At 47.0% G+C, this 22209-nt stretch overlaps 1 protein-coding gene across 5 annotated transcripts in view; it reads right to left on the reverse strand.

Moving 5' to 3' along the window:
* Nucleotides 1-392: 392 nt before the first annotated feature.
* The window catches only part of atosb (atos homolog b), a 34755-nt gene continuing 12938 nt past the window's right edge, over nucleotides 393-22209 (reverse strand). The window contains exons 2-11 of one of the 5 annotated variants that reach the window (XM_082968712.1): nucleotides 12610-12796; nucleotides 12355-12416; nucleotides 11814-11973; nucleotides 10301-11692; nucleotides 8606-8646; nucleotides 8370-8472; nucleotides 6758-6916; nucleotides 6608-6676; nucleotides 6302-6516; nucleotides 393-2909 (exon numbers count right to left, since the gene is read on the reverse strand). In XM_082968712.1, the coding sequence (XP_082824838.1) occupies nucleotides 2756-2909; nucleotides 6302-6516; nucleotides 6608-6676; nucleotides 6758-6916; nucleotides 8370-8472; nucleotides 8606-8646; nucleotides 10301-11497 (1938 nt within the window). In that variant the 5' untranslated portion in view covers nucleotides 11498-11692; nucleotides 11814-11973; nucleotides 12355-12416; nucleotides 12610-12796 and the 3' untranslated portion in view covers nucleotides 393-2755. The other 4 variants (XM_082968714.1, XM_082968715.1, XM_082968713.1 and 1 more) reach the window with 4 other exon arrangements.

The following is a 22209-nucleotide window of genomic DNA, read 5'->3' on the forward strand; positions in this document are numbered from 1 at the left end:
TAGTCCACCACTCCAACGTCGCACAGACACAATCCGTCTCAATTGTCTTAAGCCTTAAAAGTCCTTCTTTAACCAGTCTCCTCTCCTTCATCTACACTGATTGAAGTGGATTTAACAAGTGACATCAATAAGGGATCATAGCTTTCACCTGGATTCGCCTGGTCAGTCGATATCATGGAAAGAGCAGGTGTTCTTAATGTCTTGTCCACTCAGTGTGTGTGTGTGTGACTCTGGATGTACACTACACGTACTGAACCCATGAGTCTCAGATTTACTTGACAATTCTACGTTGTGAAACTGTTGTCAGGGTGAAAAGTTGGTTGGACAGAGATAAGGTATTAACACAGTCAATACATGTTAATAACACAATAATATCAAAATCAAGACCCAGGTTTTACTCGCCAGTCGCTGAGTTTAATTTAAATACACATATACTTTTTTCATCCCACCTCTATTTTTACCCTCCATCTCAGTTCTCCTCTCCTCCACCAGAGAAAGATGGTGTCTCAAATGGCACCCTATTCCCTATATAGTGCACTACATTTGACCAGGGCCAATAGGGCTCTATAGAGCACTACATTTGACCAGGGCCTATAGGGCTCTATGTAGGGAATATGGTGACATTTTGAATGCAGCAAAAGCATATCCGGCTAAAAATAATAATAAAAAAAAAAGAACAGTCTAATTGTGCAGCTTTTTAAGACATTTGCGAACATAAATTAAATCCTACAGCTTTTTTGTTGCTCATTTTCCTTCTGCTCTCATTTCAGACTGTTTAGAACAGAAAGAGAACTAAAAACACAGTGAACCCTCCATCTGTCTATATGAAAGGAGGCATCCACCCCTTCCACCCACTACATGGTATATTCCCCGCTTACATCCTACACAGTGATCCATACCATGACGCTTGAAATGGGGAAGGTTCCCTGGAACGTCTATAGGCTTCAATCAAAATACAGTACAGTTAAGTCCTGAGTGTAGCCAATTGTTTCGGCGTTTGCAGGGTGTGTCAAACATCTGAAGTCTAATCTTTATTCTTCAATTGATTGAGATAAAGCAGTCTTTGTTTCACTACTGCTCCTCTATCGTCTTCTCTCATCTCTTCTCCAGTTAAATACAATTTGTGTTTCGTCCCGCCCCCCTTTACTTGGATGTGCTTGTTTAATGCTCTACAGTCCTCTTCTCCCAATGTGTGCTCCATTAGCGGCTTGCCGGCTTCCTATTGGCTGGCTGATTGAGGTGGCAGGGTTGTCATTGGTCCACCGCGGGGGTGAGAGGGCAGGTGCAGGCAGGCAGAGTGAAGGACAGTGTGTGTGAAACTAATGGCACTAGAGGAAAACTAGTTTTAGGTTAGTCACAAGGCATGCATGTTAACACTCAACTCTAGACAGAAGAGTGGTCATGTGTACTGTGAGTTGTGTATACACATGAGTCTGCTTAGCTTGGGTGCAAGTATTGCTTGTTGTCTGTGCATGTTTGCATGTACACTACATGACCAAAAGTATGTGGACACCTGCTCGTCAAACATCTCATTCCAAAATGATGGGCATTAATATAGAGTTGATCCCCCCTTTGCAGCTATAACAGCCTCCACTCTCCTGGGAAGGCTTTCCCCTAGATGCTGGAACATTGGAAGCAAGTCCTCGCAACATTCAGCCACAAGAGCATTAGTGAGGTCGGGCACTGGTGTTGGGCGATTAGGTCAGACTTGCAGTCGGCGTTCCAATTCATCCCAAAGGTGTTTGATGGGGTTGAGGTCAGGGCTCTGTCCAGGCAGTCAAGTTCTTCCACACCGATCTCGACAAACCATTTCTGTATGGACCTCACTTAGTGCACAGGGACATTGTCATGATGAAACAGGAAAGGGCCTTCCCCAAACTGTTGCCACAAAGTTGGAAGCACAGAATCGTCTAGAATGTCATTGTATGCTGTAGCGTGAAGATTTACCTTCACTGAAAAACAGCCCCAGACCATTATTCCTCCTCCACCAAACTTTACAGTTGGCACTATGCATTGGGAAAGATAGCGTTCTCCTAGCATCCGCCATACCCAGATTTGTCCGTCAGACTGCCAGATTGTGAAGCGTGATTCATCACACCACAGAACGCGTTTCCACTACTCCAGAAGTACAATATAGGCGAGCTTTACACCACTCCAGCCGACGCTTGGCATTGCGCGCATGTTGATCTTAGGCTTGTGTGCGGCTGCTTGGCCATGGAAACCCATTTCATGAAGCTCCCGATGAACAGTTATTGTGCTGACGTTGATTCCAGAGGCAGATTGGAACTGAGTGTTGCAACCGAGGACAGGCCAGTTTTACACACTACGCGCTTCAGCACTCGGCGGTCCCATTCTGTGAGCTTGTGAGGCCTACCACTTTGCGGCTGAGCCGTTGCTGACCGGGGAAGCTCTACCAGGGCAGAAATTTGACAAACTGACTTGTTGGAAAGGTGGCATCCTATGAAGGTGCCACGTTGAAAGTCTCTGAGCTCTTCAGTAAAACATTGGCAGTAGAATGGCCTGTCTATGGAGAATGCATGGCTGTGTGCTCGATTTTATACACCTATCAGCAACGGGTATTGCTGAAATAGCCGAATCCACAAATTTGAAGGGGTGTCCACATACATTTTTATATATAGTGTATGTATGTATGTATGCATGTATGGTCTATTCAAGTTTTCTCGTCGATGTACTGAGCAGTGTCTATGCACCATTCCGGGGCTGCGTTAGGGGTCAGGGATTAGGAGCCGTAAGGTCACAAACGGGGGGAGTATTTGGGGTTTCTTGGCACCTCGGTGAAAGATTTGAGCTCGTAAGGGATCCCTGTGTCCACCTCGATGGACTTGCGGGAGAAAAGCAGCCGGATATCGTTGTGCAGGTAAATCTTCCCAGATTTGGAGCTCTGGAATCTACAGAGTCAAATGAAAACAAAGAAGAAGCATCACTGTCAGTAGCCTGTGTAAAGCTACTCTGCTGAAACAAGGCACTGATCAGTAGCCTGTGTAAAGCTACTCTGCTGAAACAAGGCACTGATCAGTAGCCTGTGTAAAGCTACTCTACTGAAACAAGGCACTGATCAGTAGCCTGTGTAAAGCTACTCTACTGAAACAAGGCACTGATCAGTAGCCTGTGTAAAGCTACTCTGCTGAAACAAGGCACTGATCAGTAGCCTGTGTAAAGCTACTCTACTGAAACAAGGCACTGATCAGTAGCCTGTGTAAAGCTACTCTACTGAAACAAGGCACTGATCAGTAGCCTGTGTAAAGCTACTCTACTGAAACAAGGCACTGATCAGCAAACAATCCTAAAGACATTAAGTAAATTATTACATTACAAAACATTTTTAAAAGCCTGCATTTGAAATGCTATAAAATGAATCTTGGTTTCGTACCAACAAAGCAAACAACAGATGAATGGGTTGGACTGGATGGATGGATGGGACTGGACTGGATGGATGGAGATGGATGGGGTTGGACTGGATGGATGGAGATGGATGGGGTTGGACTGGATGGATGGGGTTGGACTGGATGGATGGATGGAGATGGATGGATGGGGTTGGACTGGATGGAGAGAGATGGACTGGATGGAGAGAGATGGGGTTGGATGGATGGAGAGAGATGGGGTTGGATGGATGGAGAGAGATGGGGTTGGATGGATGGAGAGAGATGGGGTTGGATGGATGGAGAGAGATGGGGTTGGACTGGATGGAGAGAGATGGGGTTGGACTGGATGGAGAGAGATGGGGTTGGACTGGATGGATGGAGAGAGATGGGGTTGGACTGGATGGATGGAGAGAGATGGGGTTGGACTGGATGGATGGAGAGAGATGAGGTTGGACTGGATGGATGGAGAGAGATGGGTTGGACTGGATGGATGGAGAGAGATGGGGTTGGACTGGATGGATGGAGAGAGATGGGGTTGGACTGGATGGATGGAGAGAGATGGGGTTGGACTGGATGGATGGAGAGAGATGGGGTTGGACTGGATGGATGGAGAGAGATGGGGTTGGACTGGATGGATGGAGATGGATGGGGTTGGACTGGATGGATGGGGTTGGACTGGATGGATGGGGTTGGACTGGATGGATGGGGTTGGACTGGATGGATGGAGATGGATGGATGGAGATGGATGGGGTTGGACTGGATGTGAAAATTGGTGTGGAAATCTATTGCAGCTCAAGTCGACTACAAAACACACAATGCAAAGCTCTCTCTCTGGGCTGGATGGCTAGTGAGCAAACGTAGCTACGCACAATAATACCAAAGTCAATATTAGCATGTGAAGTAACTAGCTAGCTGTAAAAATCGTCCAAACAAACTGCATTATTTATCTCACAGAGCTCAACTTGCAGTTCCTCTCAGCACAGAGCGAGTGCAGGGTACGTTGCTATGGCAACAACGGTCCTTTACCATGTTTCCCACAAACACACAGGGTACATTGGGAGATGGTATTTGAAGGAGAAACTAAATTGAATAATTTTGTACACTGTTTAGATTGAGTACATCTAAGGGAAATACTGTATATACACACATTGTCAAGGCGATATAAATGGATAGATGTGCTCTAGACAAGTATGCCCATACCATATACTGGCTGATTTGGCAATCTGGAGTCCAGGTAATTGTTTTAAAAGCGTTATGACAAGAACCATGCACAGTGCCTTCAGAAAGTATTCACACCCCTTGACTTGTTCCACATTTTGTTGTGTTATAAACTGAACTCCAAATGGATTAAATGGAGATTTGTCACTGGCCTATACAAATTAGCCCATAATGTCAAAATGGAATGATGTTTTTCTAAATTTGTACAAATTACTAAAACATGAAAAGCTGGAATGTATTGGGTCAATAAGTATTCAACCCCTTTGTTATGGCAAGCCTAAATGTCTTCAGGAGTAAAAATGTGCTTAACAAGTCACATAAGTTGCAAGGACTCTCTGTGTGAAATAATAGTGTTTAACATTATATTTTTATGACTACCTTATCTCTATACCCCACACATACAATTATCTATAAGGTCACTCAGTCGAGCAGGGAATTTCAAACACAGATTCAACCACAAAGACCATCAATGTTTTCCAATGCCTCGCAAAGGGCACCTATTGGTAGATGGGTAAAAATAAAAAAAGCAGACATTGAATATACCTTTGGACATGGTGAAGCTATTAACTACACTTTGGATGATGTATCAATACACCTTGTCACTAAAAAGATACAGGCATCCTTCTTAACTCAGAAACAGCTCAAGGATTTCTACCTGAGGACAATGGTGACTTTAAAAAAGTTAGAGTTTAATGGCTGTGATAGGAGAAAACTGAGGATGTAGCAACAACATTGTAGTTACTCCACAATACTTAAGTAATTGGCAGAGTGAAAATAAGGAAGCCTGTACAGAATAAAAATATTCCAAAACATGCATTATTTTTGCAACAAAAAATTGGCAAGGCAATTCATTTTTTGGGGCAAATCCCACATTACTGAGTACCACTCTCCATATTTTCAAGCATAGTGGTGGCTGCATCATGTTATGGGTATGCTTGTAACCGTTAAGGACTGGGGAGTTTTTCAGGATGAAAAATAAATGGAATGGAGCAGGATCTTAGAGGAAAACCTTGTTCAGTCTGGGAGATGAATTCACCTTTCAGCAGGAATGACCTAAAACACAAGGTCAAATCTACACTGGAGTTGCTTACCAAGAAGACATTGAATGTTCCCGAGTGGCCGACTTACAGTTTTGACTGAAATCTCCTTAAAAATCTATGGCAAGACCTGAAAATGGCTGTCTAGCCATGATCAACAACCAATTTGACAGAGCTTGAAGAATTGTCTAAAGAATACATGGGCAAATATTGTACAATCCAGGTGTGGAAGGCTCTTAGAGAGCCAGAAATACTCACAGCTGTAATCGATGCTAAAAGGTGATTCTAACATGTATTGATTTAGTGGTGTGAATATTTATGTAAAATTAGGTATTTCTGCATTACATTTTCAATACATTTGCAAAAATGTCCAAAAACATGTTTTCATTATAAATATTTCATCCATTTTGAATTCAGGCTGTAAAACAACAAAATGTGCAATAAGTCAAGGGGTATGAATACTTTCTGAAGTATGACACGTTCCTACACAATTTTCTGATTTCACAGACGGACAACTTAGAAATTAAGTCATGGGGTAAATGTTTTTCTATAACCACTGATAGAACATAGGTGTTCACCAAATTGACAGGAATTTCATGATTTGTATTTCTGGGGGTGGATTATCCCTTTAAAAACAAACAGCAAATCACCAGATAGACATACCTGAGGTGTATCAGGTAGCAGAGAATCTTCTTCCTCTCTGTGGGCATTACCCTGGGCTCTGTAGGCCCCTCCCCCTTCCCATCTGGCCCCGCCTCCTCCACGGGAACCAGGAAGATGCGGTGACGCAGGAAGGTCATGTGATTGACGGGCATGTCCCCAAAGTTATAGGTCACGAGGAACATCTTCACCACAGTTTTATTTGGGTTGAATAAGGTCTGGAGGAAGAGAGAACAGTTTCATTGGGGTTGAATAAGATCTGAGAGAGAGAGAGAGAGAGAGGGGGAGAAAGAGGACCATAAGACTCACCACTTGGATGGTCCCTGCTTTGGGTACGCTGTATCCTTTCTTTCCAAGAGGCTCCAAGGAGATCACGCCCTACAACAGAGAGATGAAATGATTTTACATCATGTCACACACGCCACACACACACACACACACACACACACACACACTAACCAAGAAGGGTGAGGGTGCGCTGTGCTCTGAGATGTCATAGTAAGTGACGTGTACAGGCAGAGTGGCGTGTTGAGGGCAGTAGGATCCGCTGGCACCGATCTCTGCTGTGAAGCCCTCGATACGACCCGACGGAGAGAAACGACCCTTCAGGATCGACTCCTGGAGAAGAAACCACAAGAGGGAAAAGTGAGGAGGATCAACACACAGATACTTCCAAAACAACAAGAGGGCACAAGGTAAGATCCACTCCAGGATTGAGATCCGGGCTCTTCGCTGGCCATGGCAGAACACTGACATTCCTGTCTTGCAGGAAATCACGCACAGAACGAGCAGTATGGCTGGTGGCATTGTCATGCTGGAGGGTCATGTCAGGATGAGCCTGCAGGAAGGGTACCGCATGAGGGAGGAGGATGTCTTCCCAGTAACGCACAGCGTTGAGATTGCCTGCAATGACAACAAGCTCAGTCCGATGATGCTGTGACACACCGCCTCAGACCATGACAGACCCTCTACCTCCAAATCGATCCCGCTCCAGAGTACAGGCCTCGGTGTAACGCTCATTCCTTCGACGATAAACGCGAATCCGACCATCACCACTGGAGAGACAAAACCGCGACTCGTCAGTGAAGAGCACTTTTTGCCAGTCCTGTCTGGTCCAGCGACGGTGGGTTTGTGCCCATAGGCGACGTTGTTGCCGGTGATGTCTGGTGAGGACCTGCCTTACAACAGGTCTACAAGCCCTCAGTCCAGCCTATCGCGGACAGTGATGGAGGGATTGTGGTTCCTGGTGTAACTCAGGCAGTTGTTGTTCCCATCCTGTACCTGTCCACATCCTGTGCAGGTGTTGTTACACGTGGTCTGCCACTGCGAGGACGATCAGCTGTCCGTCCTGTCTCCCTGTAGCGCCGTCTTAGGCGTCTCGCAGTACAGACATTGAAATGTATTGCTCTGGCCACAACTGCAGTCCTCATGCCTCCTTGCAGCATGTCTAAGGCACGTTCACGCAAATGAGCAGGGACCCTGGGCATCTTTCTTTTGGTGTTTTTCAGAGTCAGTAGAAAGGCCTCTTTAGTGTCCCAAGTTTTCATAACTGTGACCTTAATTGCCTACCGTCTGTAAGCTGTTAGTGTCTTAACGACCGTTCCACAGGTGCATGTTCATTAATTGTTTATGGTTCATTGAACAAGCATGGGAAACAGTGTTTAAACCCTTTACAATGAATATCTGTGAAGTTATTCTGATTTTTACGAATTATCTTTGAAAGACAGGGTCCTGAAAAAGGGACGTTTCTTTTTTTGCTGAGTTTATGTTGGAGCGTATTCAAAGTATGGATAAGAAACCACAAGAGGAAAGAGTGAAGAAGATCAATTACAAAGCACTGCTACTTCTATGGCCATGAGGATTTTTGAAAATATCTCTAAATATTTGGTAGAATCTCAAGTTCTGACAAAATACCTTTATACTTTAGGAAACATTTTCACATGGATGGTATGTCACACTTAATTGGCAATCGTCTCTTCAGGTGAGAATCTACTGTAATATATAATCTATGTTTGCTGGAAATACATTCCAGGCGTCCACAAGCATAGTAAAACAAACAAGTGTGTTATACCTCAAAGTTGCCCAGTAGTGACCGGCTGATTGAGGACGAGGGCCAGCCTGACCGAGCAGAACGACACAAGGTGTCTGTACGCCGCCCACTACGCAGCTGTCGACTGCACACACACGTAAACACACACAAAACAACAGTGGATGGTTTAGCTATGGTTACAGTCACATAATCAAATATGTTTTTAAATGATAAGTAGTAAGTAAATGAATCAACTAAAAGGTAGAAAGTAAACATGCCTTTTCAGTCTCCTGCTGGTTCTGCTGACTTCTGATACACTCTGAACGAGAGAGAGATACGGACAGAACCAGAGAGAGGAACAGAATGAGAGAGAGACGGACAGAAGCGGAGAGACGGACAGAACCGGAGAGAGGAACAGAATGAGAGAGAGAGAGAGAGACGGACAGAACCGGAGAGAGACGGACAGAACCGGAGAGACGGACAAAACCGGAGGGAGACGGACAGAATGAGAGAGAGAAAGAAAAAGAGAGAATGAAAACAGGAAAGAGAATACATGGTTTAGTAAAGCACAATCCATCTCCGATCGTTCCAGTGCTATAAAACATTCATACTATTGTCATGCTCAAACTGTACTGATAATCATCTTCTATGTATCCAACACTGTGTGGTAATAGAATCTACACAAATAGACATGTGATCATTTCTTTACAAATGCAACATCCTACGTAGAGCATCACTCACCAAAACAACAAAGGAATGTAATGAAGGTATACCTGCCTGTGTGTGTGTCTGTGTATCAGTGTGTGTGTGTGTGTACCAGTGTGTCTGTGTGTGCATGCATGTGTGTGTACCAGTGTGTGTGTGTCTAGCTACTGTTGACCAAAGCCCTATTCTAAAGTAAAGAACAGGCACCATCTGAGATGCAGAAAGACCAACAGGACTCTGGGAGGGGGCTGTGGGGGGGGGGGGGGGGGGCAGAAAGACCAACAGGACTCTGGGAGGGGGCTGTGTGGGGGGGGGGGGGGGCAGAAAGACCAACAGGACTCTGGGAGGGGGCGTGGGGGGGGGGGGGGCAGAAAGACCAACAGGACTCTGGGAGGGGGCTGTGTGGGGGGGGGGGGGGGCAGAAAGACCAACAGGACTCTGGGAGGGGGCGTGGGGGGGGGGGGGGCAGAAAGACCAACAGGACTCTGGGAGGGGGCTGTGGGGGGGGGGGGCAGAAAGACCAACAGGACTCTGGGGGGCAGAAAGACCTGTGTGGTTTGGTAGGGGGGTTCTATCGGGGCGATAGCAGCACAGGCAGGCAGAACACAGGTCTCTGGGGGGGGAGGGGGGGGGGGCAGAAAGACCAACATGTCTCTGAGAGGGAGGGCAGAAAGACCAACAGGTCTCTTGGGGGGGGGGGCGTGCAGAAAGACCAACAGGTCTCGGGAGGGGGGGGGGGGGGGCAGAAAGACCAACAGGTCTCTGGGGGGCAGAAAGACCTGTGTGGTTTGGTAGGGGGGGTTCTATCGGGGCGATAGCAGCACAGGCAGGCAGAACACGTAGCATAGGGAGAACAATACAGGCTCTCTCAATAGACATTCTGGAGCCACTCGGCTGTCAAATGAGTGTTACATTAAAAAGGGGGGGGGGGGGGGGCAGAAAGACCAACAGGTCTCTGGGAGGGGGGGCGTGCAGAAAGACCAACAGGTCTCTGAGAGGGAGGGCAGAAAGACCAACAGGTCTCTGGGGGGCAGAAAGACCTGTGTGGTTTGGTAGGGGGGTTCTATCGGGGCGATAGCAGCACAGGCAGGCAGAACACGTAGCATAGGGAGAACAATACAGGCTCTCTCAATAGACATTCTGGAGCCACTCGGCTGTCAAATGAGTGTTACATTAAAAAGGGAAGCTGCCTGCCACAATGACACGCCTGACAGCACAAACTACGACCAGTGTACAGTTTTCTGTGTGTGCTCGTCTGTACTCCTCACCTTGACATGGTCCCGGCCCTGTGCATTAGGCAGCAGGTGGTTCCAGAAGGGGGCAGCCTTGGCATCGGTGCCCCTGCAGGAGGCCAGCCCTAAGCCAGGGGCCAGCAGTGCAAGACGGCTCCTCTTAGAGGTAGAGGGGCCCTCATCCTCCGAACACGACTCTGCTGTGTCGCTAGAGGATAGAAGTTTCTTCTTAGCAGGGCCGGGGACCGAGGGGACCCCACGGAACCCGCTGGTGCTGGGGGTCTTCTCCAGGGAGGCCAGCTCGTTGATGGATGCTGTGGTACTGGGATGGGGCGGGGAGGATTCCAGTTCGGCCCCACACTCTTTGCCCTCCCCGGGCCCCTGGGGGTCTGTGGTGAGAAGGTAGTGGGGGGAGAGGGAGCCTGTAGGTCCGAGGGGAGGTCCAGGGGGGTTGGGGGTTTCGAAGGCTCCGAGGGCCCAATAGGAACCCTCGTCATAGCAGGAGTTGGGCTGACGCTGTCCCGATGAGGAGCCACTACTGCAGCCCTCCCCGGACCCTCCAGGATCAGAAGGAGGCTCTGTGCTGGGTAACGGGCTGCGGGGGCCAGGGGGGCTGTGGGGCTCCACCATGGGAGGTGACTTGGGAGACAGTGGAGCCCACGGGTCCGGGACGGGCCTGTCGTGGTTGTGCTGGGCGGGGCGTCGGGCGGGGGTGTGGCCGGGGGAGAGGGGTTCAGGTGGGGGGGATCTAGGTGACAGGTCCCCACCTGAGTCTCTGTGATCCACCATGATGCAGGAGAATACCTGCCCTACCCCCATCCCAACCCCTACCCCAGGTCCTGGCCCACACAGAACCCCTTCTTCCAGGGCGTCACCATCTCTGTATGTGTCCCCAGCCAGGTGGGGCCATTTGTGGCTAAGCTTGGGCTCCTCCAGGCCCCTCTTGACCCCTGGCCTGGCCATCCGAGGGTCCTGTCCCGGCTGGGCCTCACATGTCCTGGGGGGGTCGGAGGTTGAGAACCCCCCCAGCTGGGAGAAGATAGAGAGCTGGTAGACCTTCTGGAGACGCAGCTGCTCCTGACCAAAGTGCCTGGAAACCCCGACCATCACCCCAGGATCTGGGCCCTGTGAGGGGGCCACAGGAGGAGACAGGTCCCCCTCGTGGGATGGAAGCTCCACAGGAGCCAGCTCCTCCTTGCTGCCGCGCGTCAGTTCTACGTGAATGTGCCTCATGGCTGCTTGGGTTCAGAGGTTAGAGGTCAGAGCCTTAGAGCGTCTGAGAGACGTTGTGCAATTAACAGGAAGTCAAGTAGCAGCAGGAAGTTCTAGAAAGTGCAAGGAGGCTGATGTTCTACAGGAAGAGGTCCTATACTTCCTTCTGTGACATCATCAGCACACAGTAAACCAGGAAGTAGAGACGCATAGCACCTGAGAAGAGGAAAAGGTGTGATACACTCAGCAACAAGTTATCAATGATAAAACAGGACACGCCATCATAACTATCCCACTAATACAATGTAAATGTAAGCCAAGACGCTTCCTGTCTCACCTCTGTGCCCGTTGATACCCTCCTGACCCGTCAACACCTGGCACAACATCAGAAAGCTGTGCCCACAGACTCCTACCACGGTTACCTATCCATCACCATGGTTACGACATGTGGCAGCTAGCACCAGTATCCCCACACAGCCACACGGGAAGGGGCGGGGCTTCAGGAGGAAGAGGAAGTGATGGAAGAGATGGATACAGGAACTACCTACCACCTGGAGCACTGAGGTTTAATAAAGAACTGGAAACTGTGTCCAATATGTCCGCTCGTTATTTGAGAGGTAATCTACTCAAGTGCGCATACGCCGATTCGTGGACTGTCTATATCCGGGTTGCATCCGGTTTACACAGACTAACATCACATGCACACTAGCACTCAGTGCGCACAGGGAGCCGTGCGAGCAGCGACAACGTCATCACGTCATCCAAGAACATGACAATTATTTTAATAATTCAATATTGCTTTGTGCACAAAGGGGATGACTAAAGTATCTAATTGGAAATGGGTCTTTCTGGACCTGGTGTCAGTTAAACTGTAGTACCTAAGCAAAACTGTAGGAGCAGTCGAAACCGTGCTTCCAGACCGGAATCCTGGCACTTTGGCCTGGAGAGAGAAAATAGAGAGAGACAGGCAGAGCGAGAGACAGAGACATAGCGACAGAGATGGAGACAGAACAAAAGAGAGATTGAGAGAGAGACAGAGCGAAAGAGAGAGAGAAAATAAAAGATAGATTCTCTACTAACACCATCCTAAGAAGTGTTGGCTGAAAGTAGCCTACTTTGAGTGGCCTACTCACCAAGGGGGCGGGACGTCAGTGAGGCTGGAGGGTTCCGAGAGGAAGTATTGATGAACACAAACAGGAAGTGACTATCCTAAAGCACCTTCTGTGATTGGCCGACGGCCGGAGACACCCTCCCTCGTCACCTGGGTGCGGGGTGAGACTCAGCGACTGCATCATGACACGGTCATTCCACAGAGAATCCCTAGAGACACGAGAGAGAATTAGCTTAATCAATTAATAAATTAACGGATTGATCAGAGCCAACCTATGGACCATTCTATCAGGACCTTGCAGTGAGGGAACCTCTCAGTAGATAATTCAGGCCATCAGGGAATTCCTGAGAATTAGATTTTTTTATTGCAGAGATTAATCAGTCAAATAAGCTGAACCTTTGGACCAGAACATGCTCCCATGAACTCAAGTGAACAAGCTGCTTCCATGACAACCTGCAGCCTTGACAACAGGCCTTTGTGCTCCCCCACAGAGAGAGAGAGAAAGATACTGTTCCAAGAAAACATCCTAGAACGAAACAAGATGGCCGCTGCAGAAGGTCAATGTGACATGGGCACCATAAATGTGAACACTTATATTACAGTGATTCAAAAATACTACCTCTAACATCTCCTTTTGGCAGAGATGAAATTACCAGCAGACCAGATTCAACTTCAGTAATGTTGCAACAAGCAACCGATGAACCCTCCAAGTACTATCTAAAATGGAATATGGAATACGAGCAAGTTACCATGTGACCTGATGGGAGAAGAGCTGACGAGGACAAGATATTTATGAACAGCTGACATATCATATATAAATAGAGAGAGGGAGAAATGTAAAGAGAGAGGTAAAGAGAGAGAGAGAGGTAAGTAGAGAGAGAGAGGTAAGTAGAGAGAGGTAGAGAGAGAGGTAGAGAGAGAGGTAGAGAGAGAGGTAGAGAGAGAGGTAGAGAGAGAGAGAGAGAGCATGTCGTCTATAGTGTTCCTGTAGTGTACACGACAGCAGAGAGAATCAGTGGACTGAAAAGACTTGGCCCTCAGATCCTCAGTGTGTTCTACAGCTCCACCATTGAGGGCATCTTGACTGGCTGCATCACCACTTGGTATGGCAACTGCTTGGCATCTGACAATGGCACAGTACATCACTGTGCCAAGATCCCTGCCTTCCAGGACCTCTACACCAGCAGGGGTCAGAGGAAGGGCCCAAAAAATTGTCACACACACACACTATTATCTATCCTGTTGCCTAGTCACTTTACCCCTACCTATATGTACTGTATATAGCCTTGTTGTTACCTCGTACCCCTGCACATCGACTCAGTACTGGGCCTTATAGCCATGTTATTACCTCATTACCTCGTTGTACATCGACTCAGTACTGGTACTGTATATAGCCTTGTTATTACCTCGTACCCCTGCACAGCGACTCAGTACTGGTACTGTATATAGCCTCATTACCTCGTACCCCTGCACATCGACTCAGTACTGGTACATAGCCTTGTTATTACCTCGTACCCCTGTACATCGACTCAGTACTGGTACTGTATATAGCCTTGTTATTACCTCGTACCCCTGTACAACGCCTCAGTACTGGTACTGTATATAGCCTTGTTATTACCTCGTACCCCTGCACATCGACTCAGTACTGGTACTGTATATAGCCTTGTTATTACCTCGTACCCCTGTACAACGCCTTAGTACTGGTACTGTATATAGCCTTGTTATTACCTCGTACCCCTGCACAGCGACTCAGTACTGGTACTGTATATAGCCTCATTACCTCGTACCCCTGCACATCGACTCAGTACTGGTACATAGCCTTGTTATTACCTCGTACCCCTGTACATCGACTCAGTACTGGTACTGTATATAGCCTTGTTATTACCTCGTACCCCTGCACAGCGACTCAGTACTGGTACTGTATATAGCCTTGTTATTACCTCGTACCCCTGCACATCGACTCAGTACTGGTACTGTATATAGCCTCATTACCTCGTACCCCTGCACATCGACTCAGTACTGGTACTGTATATAGCCTTGTTATTACCTTGTACCCCTGCACATCGACTCAGTACTGGTACTGTATATAGCCTTGTTATTACCTCGTACCCCTGTACAACGCCTCAGTACTGGTACTGTATATAGCCTTGTTATTACCTTGTACCCCTGCACATCGACTCAGTACTGGTACTGTATATAGCCTTGTTATTACCTCATACCCCTGTACATCGACTCAGTACTGGTACTGTATATAGCCTTGTTATTACCTCGTACCCCTGCACAGCGACTCAGTACTGGTACTGTATATAGCCTCATTACCTCGTACCCCTGCACATCGACTCAGTACTGGTACATAGCCTTGTTATTACCTCGTACCCCTGTACATCGACTCAGTACTGGTACTGTATATAGCCTTGTTATTACCTCGTACCCCTGCACATCGACTCAGTACTGGTACTGTATATAGCCTCATTACCTCGTACCCCTGCACATCGACTCAGTACTGGTACTGTATATAGCCTTGTTATTACCTCGTACCCCTGTACATCGACTCAGTACTGGTACTGTATATAGCCTCATTACCTCGTACCCCTGTACATCGACTCAGTACTGGTACTGTATATAGCCTCATTACCTCGTACCCCTGTACATCGACTCAGTACTGGTACTGTATATAGCCTCATTACCTCGTACCCCTGCACATCGACTCAGTACTGGTACTGTATATAGCCTTGTTATTACCTCGTACCCCTGCACATCGACTCAGTACTGGTACTGTATATAGCCTTGTTATTACCTCGTACCCCTGCACATCGACTCAGTACTGGTACTCTATATGCCCATATTATTTACTCATCGTGTCACTATTTTTTTAATAACTTTTTTCATCTTAACTGCATTTTTGGAAAACGGCTCATTAAGTATTTCACTGTCAGTCTACACCGGTTGTTTACGAAGCGTGTGACAAATAACATTTAGTTTGACACTATCAAAGTTTGATGGGATTTACAGTGCATTCGGAAAGAATTCAGATCCCTTAACTTTTTCCACTGTTACCTTACAGCCTTATTATATAATGGACTAAAATCAATCTACACAGAAAACCCAATAATGACAAAGCAAAAACAGGTTGATAGATATTTTTTTGCAAATGTATAAATAAATAAAAAAACTGAAATATAACATTCACATAAGAATTCAGACCCTTTACTCAGTACTTTGTTGAAGCACCTTTAGCAGCAATTACAGCCTCGAGTCTTCTTGGGTATGACGCTACAAGCTTGGCACACCTGTATTTGGAGAGTTTCTCACATTCTTCTCTGCAAATCCTCTCAAGATCTGTTAGGTTGGATGGGGAGCGTCTCTCCATTTTCATTCTCACCCTCACAGAGACACAGCTAAGGCTTCTCTCTCCATTTTCATTCTCACCCACAGAGACCCAGCTAAGGCTTCTCTCTCCATTTTCATTCTCACCCTCACAGAGACACAGCTAAGGCTTCTCTCTCCATTTTCATTCTCACCCTCACAGAGACCCAGCTAAGGCTTCTCTCTCCATTTTCATCCTCACAGAGACACAGCTAAGTACCTCTGGTGAATGGTGTGTCTCTCGCTCTTTCAGCTGAGAGTTATGTATAGCAGGTCAGCTTGCCTTCACTCCATCTCTCCTCCTCTTTCTCCACTATTTATTCCTTGCTTGGCCTCCTCTGCCTGAATAGGGTGTTTAAGAGAGAAACAGTCCTGTGTGAGAAAGTTGTTCCCAAGGCCAGTGCTGATCAGGTTGCTGTAGTGTAGAGGCCGTTTCTGCTCCCCTCCCCTCCTGTGATGTCCTGGTATGCCCAACAACATTAACTCTATCCCCCTTGCTCCCTCAGTCACTCTTTAACACGTACATGCACACAAACCCCCTCCCACCTCTCTTGCTTGCTCACTCTGCTTCCCCCTCCCCCTACTCTCTTGTGCTCTCTTTCTTTCAGTCCTCCCAAATAACTTGACAACAATGAAGGCTGTTCACTGGCTCCTTCTCTTCCCCTGTAGCCTCTCTCTCTCTCTCTCTCTCGCTCTCTCTCTCTAACTTGCTCTTCCCCTGTAGCCTCTTCTCCCCTCCACACAAATTCAATTTAAGGGGCTTTATTGGTATGGGAAACATATGTTCACATTTCCAAAGCAAGTGAAGATATAAACAAAAGTGAAATAAACAATAAAAATTAACAGTCAACATTACACTCACAGAAGTTCCAAAAGAATAAAGACATTTCAAATGTCATATTATGTGTATATACACGGTGTTGTGATGTGCAGAAGGCAGATATTTTTTTTGTAACTTATTTTGTATATAATGTTGCCGTAACCGTTTCTTATGACTGAAAATAACTTCTAGACATCAGGACTGTGGTTACTCACCAAGGACTGCCAGAATCCTTTTTTTCCCCCCATTAACCCTCCTGCTGTGTTCCAGTCGAATTGGACCGATTTACAAGTTCTCTCTCTGAAAAATGTAGTTCATTTAATCTGATTGTCATAAGGTACCATGACTTTGTCCACACAGGGCAACTGAACACACAAAATACATTTTGATGAGTTTCATTACATTTTGGGTGTTTTCTTTAACTTTTGTACACTTGTGGTGTCAAAAATGACCGGTCATTAGAAATGAATGGGTGAGACTACAATTAGTGTATACAATTGAGTTCAGGCAAATGCCCATTCATCAGATGGAAAACACTTCCTTTCTCAGACCCGCACATGCATGTGTGTTTGAACACACACACACACACCTCACTCCCCTTCTTGGCTTCCATGGCAACCCCCACGGGAACCTTTCCCCAATAGAATCTTTCCCCACAGGAACCACACCTGTTGACATGCTCACAAACAATCACAACATTGTTTCAATAATATATAGAACATTTCTCGCAGCTCTGGTATATAAAGCTTTTTTGAGGTCTTGCTCACAATTCATTCTGTGGCAGCACAATGACCAAACGATATACTCTATGTGAGGCTCTTGATCATATCTTTGATCATGACACTGGTGAGGAGGAAAGAGTCCTTGTTAAACTTTGACAAAAAGTATGTAGTGAGGGCCAGCCGACTAGAGCATACAGGTCGCAGTGGTGGGTAGTATATGGGGCTTTGGTGATAAAACGGATGGCACTGTGATAGACTACATCCAGTTTGCTGAGTTGAGTGTTGGGGGCTATTTTGTAAATGACATTGCCAAGGATCGGTAGGATAGTCAGGATCGGTAGCATAATCAGTTTTACGAGGGTATGTTTGGCGGCATGAGTGAAGGAGGCTTTGTTGCGAAATAGGAAACAAATTCTAGATTGGAGATGCTTAATGTGAGTCTGGAAGGAGAGTTTACAGTCTAACCAGACACCTAGGTATCTGTCCACATATTCTAGGTCAGAACCGTCCAGAGTAGTGATGCTAGTCGGGCAGGAGGGTGCAGGTAGCAATCGGTTGAATAACATGCCCTTAGTTTTACTAGCATTTAAAAGCAGTTGGAGGCCACGGAAGAAGTGTTGTATGGCGTTGAAGCTTGTTTGGAGGTTTGTTAGCACAGTGTCCAAAGAAGGGCCAGATGTTTACAGAATGGTGTCGTCTGCATAGAGGTGGATAAGAAAATCACCAGCAGCAAGAGCGACATCATTGACGTATACAGAGAAAAGAGTCGGCCCGAGAATTGAACCATGTGGCACCCCCATAGAGACTGCCAGAGGTCCGGACAACAGGCCCTCCAATTTGACACACTGAACTCTATCGGAGAAGTAGTTGGTGAACCAGGCGAGGCAGTCATTTGAGAAGCCAAGGCTATTGAGTCTGCCGATAAGAATGCTGTGATTGACAGAGTCGAAAGCCTTGGCCAGGTCGATGAAGACGGCTGCACAGTACTGTCTTTTATCGATGGCGGTTATGATATCGTTTAAGACCTTGAGAGTGGCTGAGGTGCACCCATGACCAGTTCGGAAACCAGACTGCATAGTGGAGAAGGTACGATGGGATTCAAAATGGTCGGTGATCTGTTTATTAACTTGGCTTTCGAAGATTTTAGAAAGGTAGGGCAGGATGGATATTGGTCTGTAGCAGTTTGGGTCTAGAGTGTCTCTGGGGATCTCAGACTATACAAAATAGAGGTTGAATAGGATAGTAAAATAGGGGTTGCAACAATTTCGGTGGATAATTTTAGGAAGAGAGGGTCCAGATTGTCTAGCCCAGCTGATTTGTAGGGATCCAGATTTTGCATCAGCTCATGCTTCACAGAGATGTGGCTGAACGACGACACTATCAACATACAGCTGGCTGGTTATACGCTGAACCGGCAGGATAGAACAGCGACGTCTGGTAAGACAAGGGGCAGAGGACTACGTATTTTTGTAAATAACAGCTGGTGCACAATATCTAAGGAAGTTTCGAGCTATTGCTCACCTGAGGTAGAGTATCTTATGATAGACTGCAGACCACACTACCTACCTAGAGAGTTTTCATCTGTATTTTTCGTAGCTGTTTATATACCTCCACAGACGGAGGCTGGCACTAAGACAGCATTGAATGAGCTGTATTCTGCCATAATCAAACAAGAAAACGCTCACCCAGAGGCGGGGCTCTTAGTAGCCGGGGACTTTAATGATAAATAAAATCAGTTTTACCACATTTATATCAGCACTTTAAATGTGTAACCAGAGGGGAAAAAAACAACAACTCTGGACCACCTTTACTCCACACACAGAGACACGTACAAAGCTGTCCCTCGCCCTTCATTTGGCAAATATGACCATAATTCTATCCTCCCGATTCCTGCTTACAAGCTAAAATTAAAGCAGGAAGCACCAGTGACTAGATCAATAAAAAAGGAGTTAGATGAAGCAGATGCTAAGCTACAGTACTGTTTTGCTAGCACAGACTGGAATATGTTCCAGGATTCCTCTGATGGCATTGTGGAGTACACCACATCCGTCACTGGCTTCATCAATAAGTGCATCGATGACGTCGTCACCATAGTGACCGTACGTATATACCCCAACCAGAAGCCATGGATTACAGGCAACATCCGCACTGAGCTAAAGACTAGAGCTGCCGCTTTCAAGGAGCGGGACTCTAATCCAGAAGCTTATAAGAAATCCCGCTATGCCCTCTGACGAACCATCAAACAGTCAAAGTGTCAATACAGGACTAAGATCAAATCATACTACACCGGCTCTGACGCTTGTCGGATGTGGCAGGGCTTGCAAACCATTAAAGACTACAAAAGGGAAGCACAGCCGGTAGCTGCCCAGTGACACGAGCTATCAGACGAGCTAAACTATTTCTATGCTCGCTTCGAGGCAAATAACACAAACATGCATGAGAGCACCAGCTGTTCTAGAAGACTGTGTGATCACACTCTCCGCAGCCGATGTGAGTAAGCCAATTTAAACAGGTCAATATTCACAAGGCCGCAGGGCCAGACAAATTACCAGGATGTGTACTGTGAGCATGCGCTGACCAACTAGCAAGTATCTTCACTGACATGTTCAACCTCTCCCTGTCCGAGTCTGTAATACCAACATGTTTTAAGCAGACCACCATTGTGCCTGTGCCCAAGAACACTAAGGTAACCTGCCTAAATGACTACCAACCCATAGCACTCACATCTGTAGCCATGAAGTGCTTCGAAAGGCTGGTCATGACTGACATCAACACCATTATCCCAGAAACCCTAGACCCACTCCAATTTGCATACCGCCCCAACAGATCCACAGATGATGCAATCTCTATTGCACTCCACATTGGCCTTTCCCACCTGGACAAAAGAAACACCTATGTGAGAATACTATTCATTGACTACAGCTCAGCATTCAATGCCATAGTGCCCTCAAAGCTCATCACTAAGCTAAGGACCCTGTGAATAAACACCTCCCTCTGCAACTGGATCTTGGACTTCCTGACGGGCCACCCCCAGGTGGTAAGGGTAGGTAACAACCCATCCGCCACGCTGATCCTCAACACAGGGGCTCCTCAGGGGTGTGTGCTCAGTCCCCTCCTGTTCACCCATGACTGCACGGCCAGGCATGACTCCAACACCATCATTAAGTTTGCCGATGACACAACAGCGGTAGGCCTGATCACCGACAATGATGAGACAGCCTATAGGGAGGTGGTCAGAGACCTGGCTGTGTGGTGCAAGGACAACAATGTCTCCCTCATCGTGATCAAGACAAAGGAGATGATTGTGGACTACAGGAAAAAGAGGACAGAGCACGCCCCCATTCTCATCGATGGGGCTGCAGTGGAGCATGTTGAGAGCTTCAAGTTCCTTGGTGTCCACATCACCAACAAACTAACATGGTCCAAGCACACCAAGACAGTCATGAAGACGGTACGAAAAAACCTATTCCCCCTCAGGAGACTGAAAAGATTTGGTATGGGTCCTCAGATCCTCAAAAAGTTCTACAGCTGCACCATCGAGAGCATCCTGACTGGTTGCATCACTGCCTGGTACGGCAACTGCTCTGCCTCTGACCGCAAGGCACTACAGAGGGTAGTGCGAACGGCCCAGTACGTCACTGGGGCCAAGCTTCCTGCCATCCAGGACCTCTACACCAGGCGGTGTCAGAGGAAGGCCCTAAAAATTGTCAAAGACGCCAGCCACTCTTGTCATAGACTGTTCTCCGCACGGCAAGCGGTACCAAAGCACCAAGTCTAGGTCCAAGAGGCTTCTAAACAGCTTCTACCCCCAAGCCATAAGACTCCTGAACACCTAATCAAATGCCCCCGCCCCCCCTCTTTTACACCAGTGCTATTCTCTTGTTATCTATGCATAGTCACTTTAATAACTCTACCTACATGTACATATTACCTCAACTAACCGGTGCCCCCGCACATTGACTCTGTACCGGTACCCCCCGGTATATAGTCTCGCTATTGTTATTGTACTGCTGCTCTTTAATTACTTGTTACTTTTATTTCTTATTCTTAACCATATTTTTTTAACTGTATAGTTGGTTAGGGGCTCGTAAGTATGCATTTCACTGTAAGGTCTACACCTGTTGTATTCGGCGCATATGACTAATAACATTTGATTTGAACTAAGTGCTGCTGTTGGCCCTCCTTGGTTGGTGACAGAAGCACCATATCAATCAGCAAACATTTGACTTCAGATTCTAGTAGGGTGTCTCTCGCTCTCATTCCCTTCCCCCGTAGCCTCTCCCTCCCTCTCTCCTCATCCCCTGTAGCCTCTCTTTCTCTCCTTCTCTTCCCCCGTAGCCTCTCTTTCTCTGTCGTCAGGCCTCCTCTATCTCAGCCCCTCTGCCCTTTTCTCTGTCTCTGCTTTTCGTCTCTTCCTCCCAGCTGGTAGTTCCAGTCAGCACTAAACACATATAGAAAAGAAGGGGGGAGAGGAGCTGGCTTCTGATTCGCTGAGAGAAGGGGGGGGGGGTCAGCTGGAGTAACCGAGGCTCTGATTGGCTAGGGGAAGCCGAAGCTCCTCCCACCTGCTCGGCCTGTTTTGCAGAAACAGAGAGAGAGCAGAGAACGCTCCTAAAACAGCCTTTCTCTGTGTGTGTGTGTGTGTGTAAGGGGGATGTATATTTGAATCTTCATTCTCTTAGGCACCAGACAGCATCTATTTAGGAATGGTTAT

Source organism: Salmo salar, chromosome 24 (assembly GCF_965601325.2).
Source record: "Salmo salar chromosome 24, fSalSal1, whole genome shotgun sequence".
Lineage (NCBI taxonomy): Eukaryota > Metazoa > Chordata > Actinopteri > Salmoniformes > Salmonidae > Salmo > Salmo salar.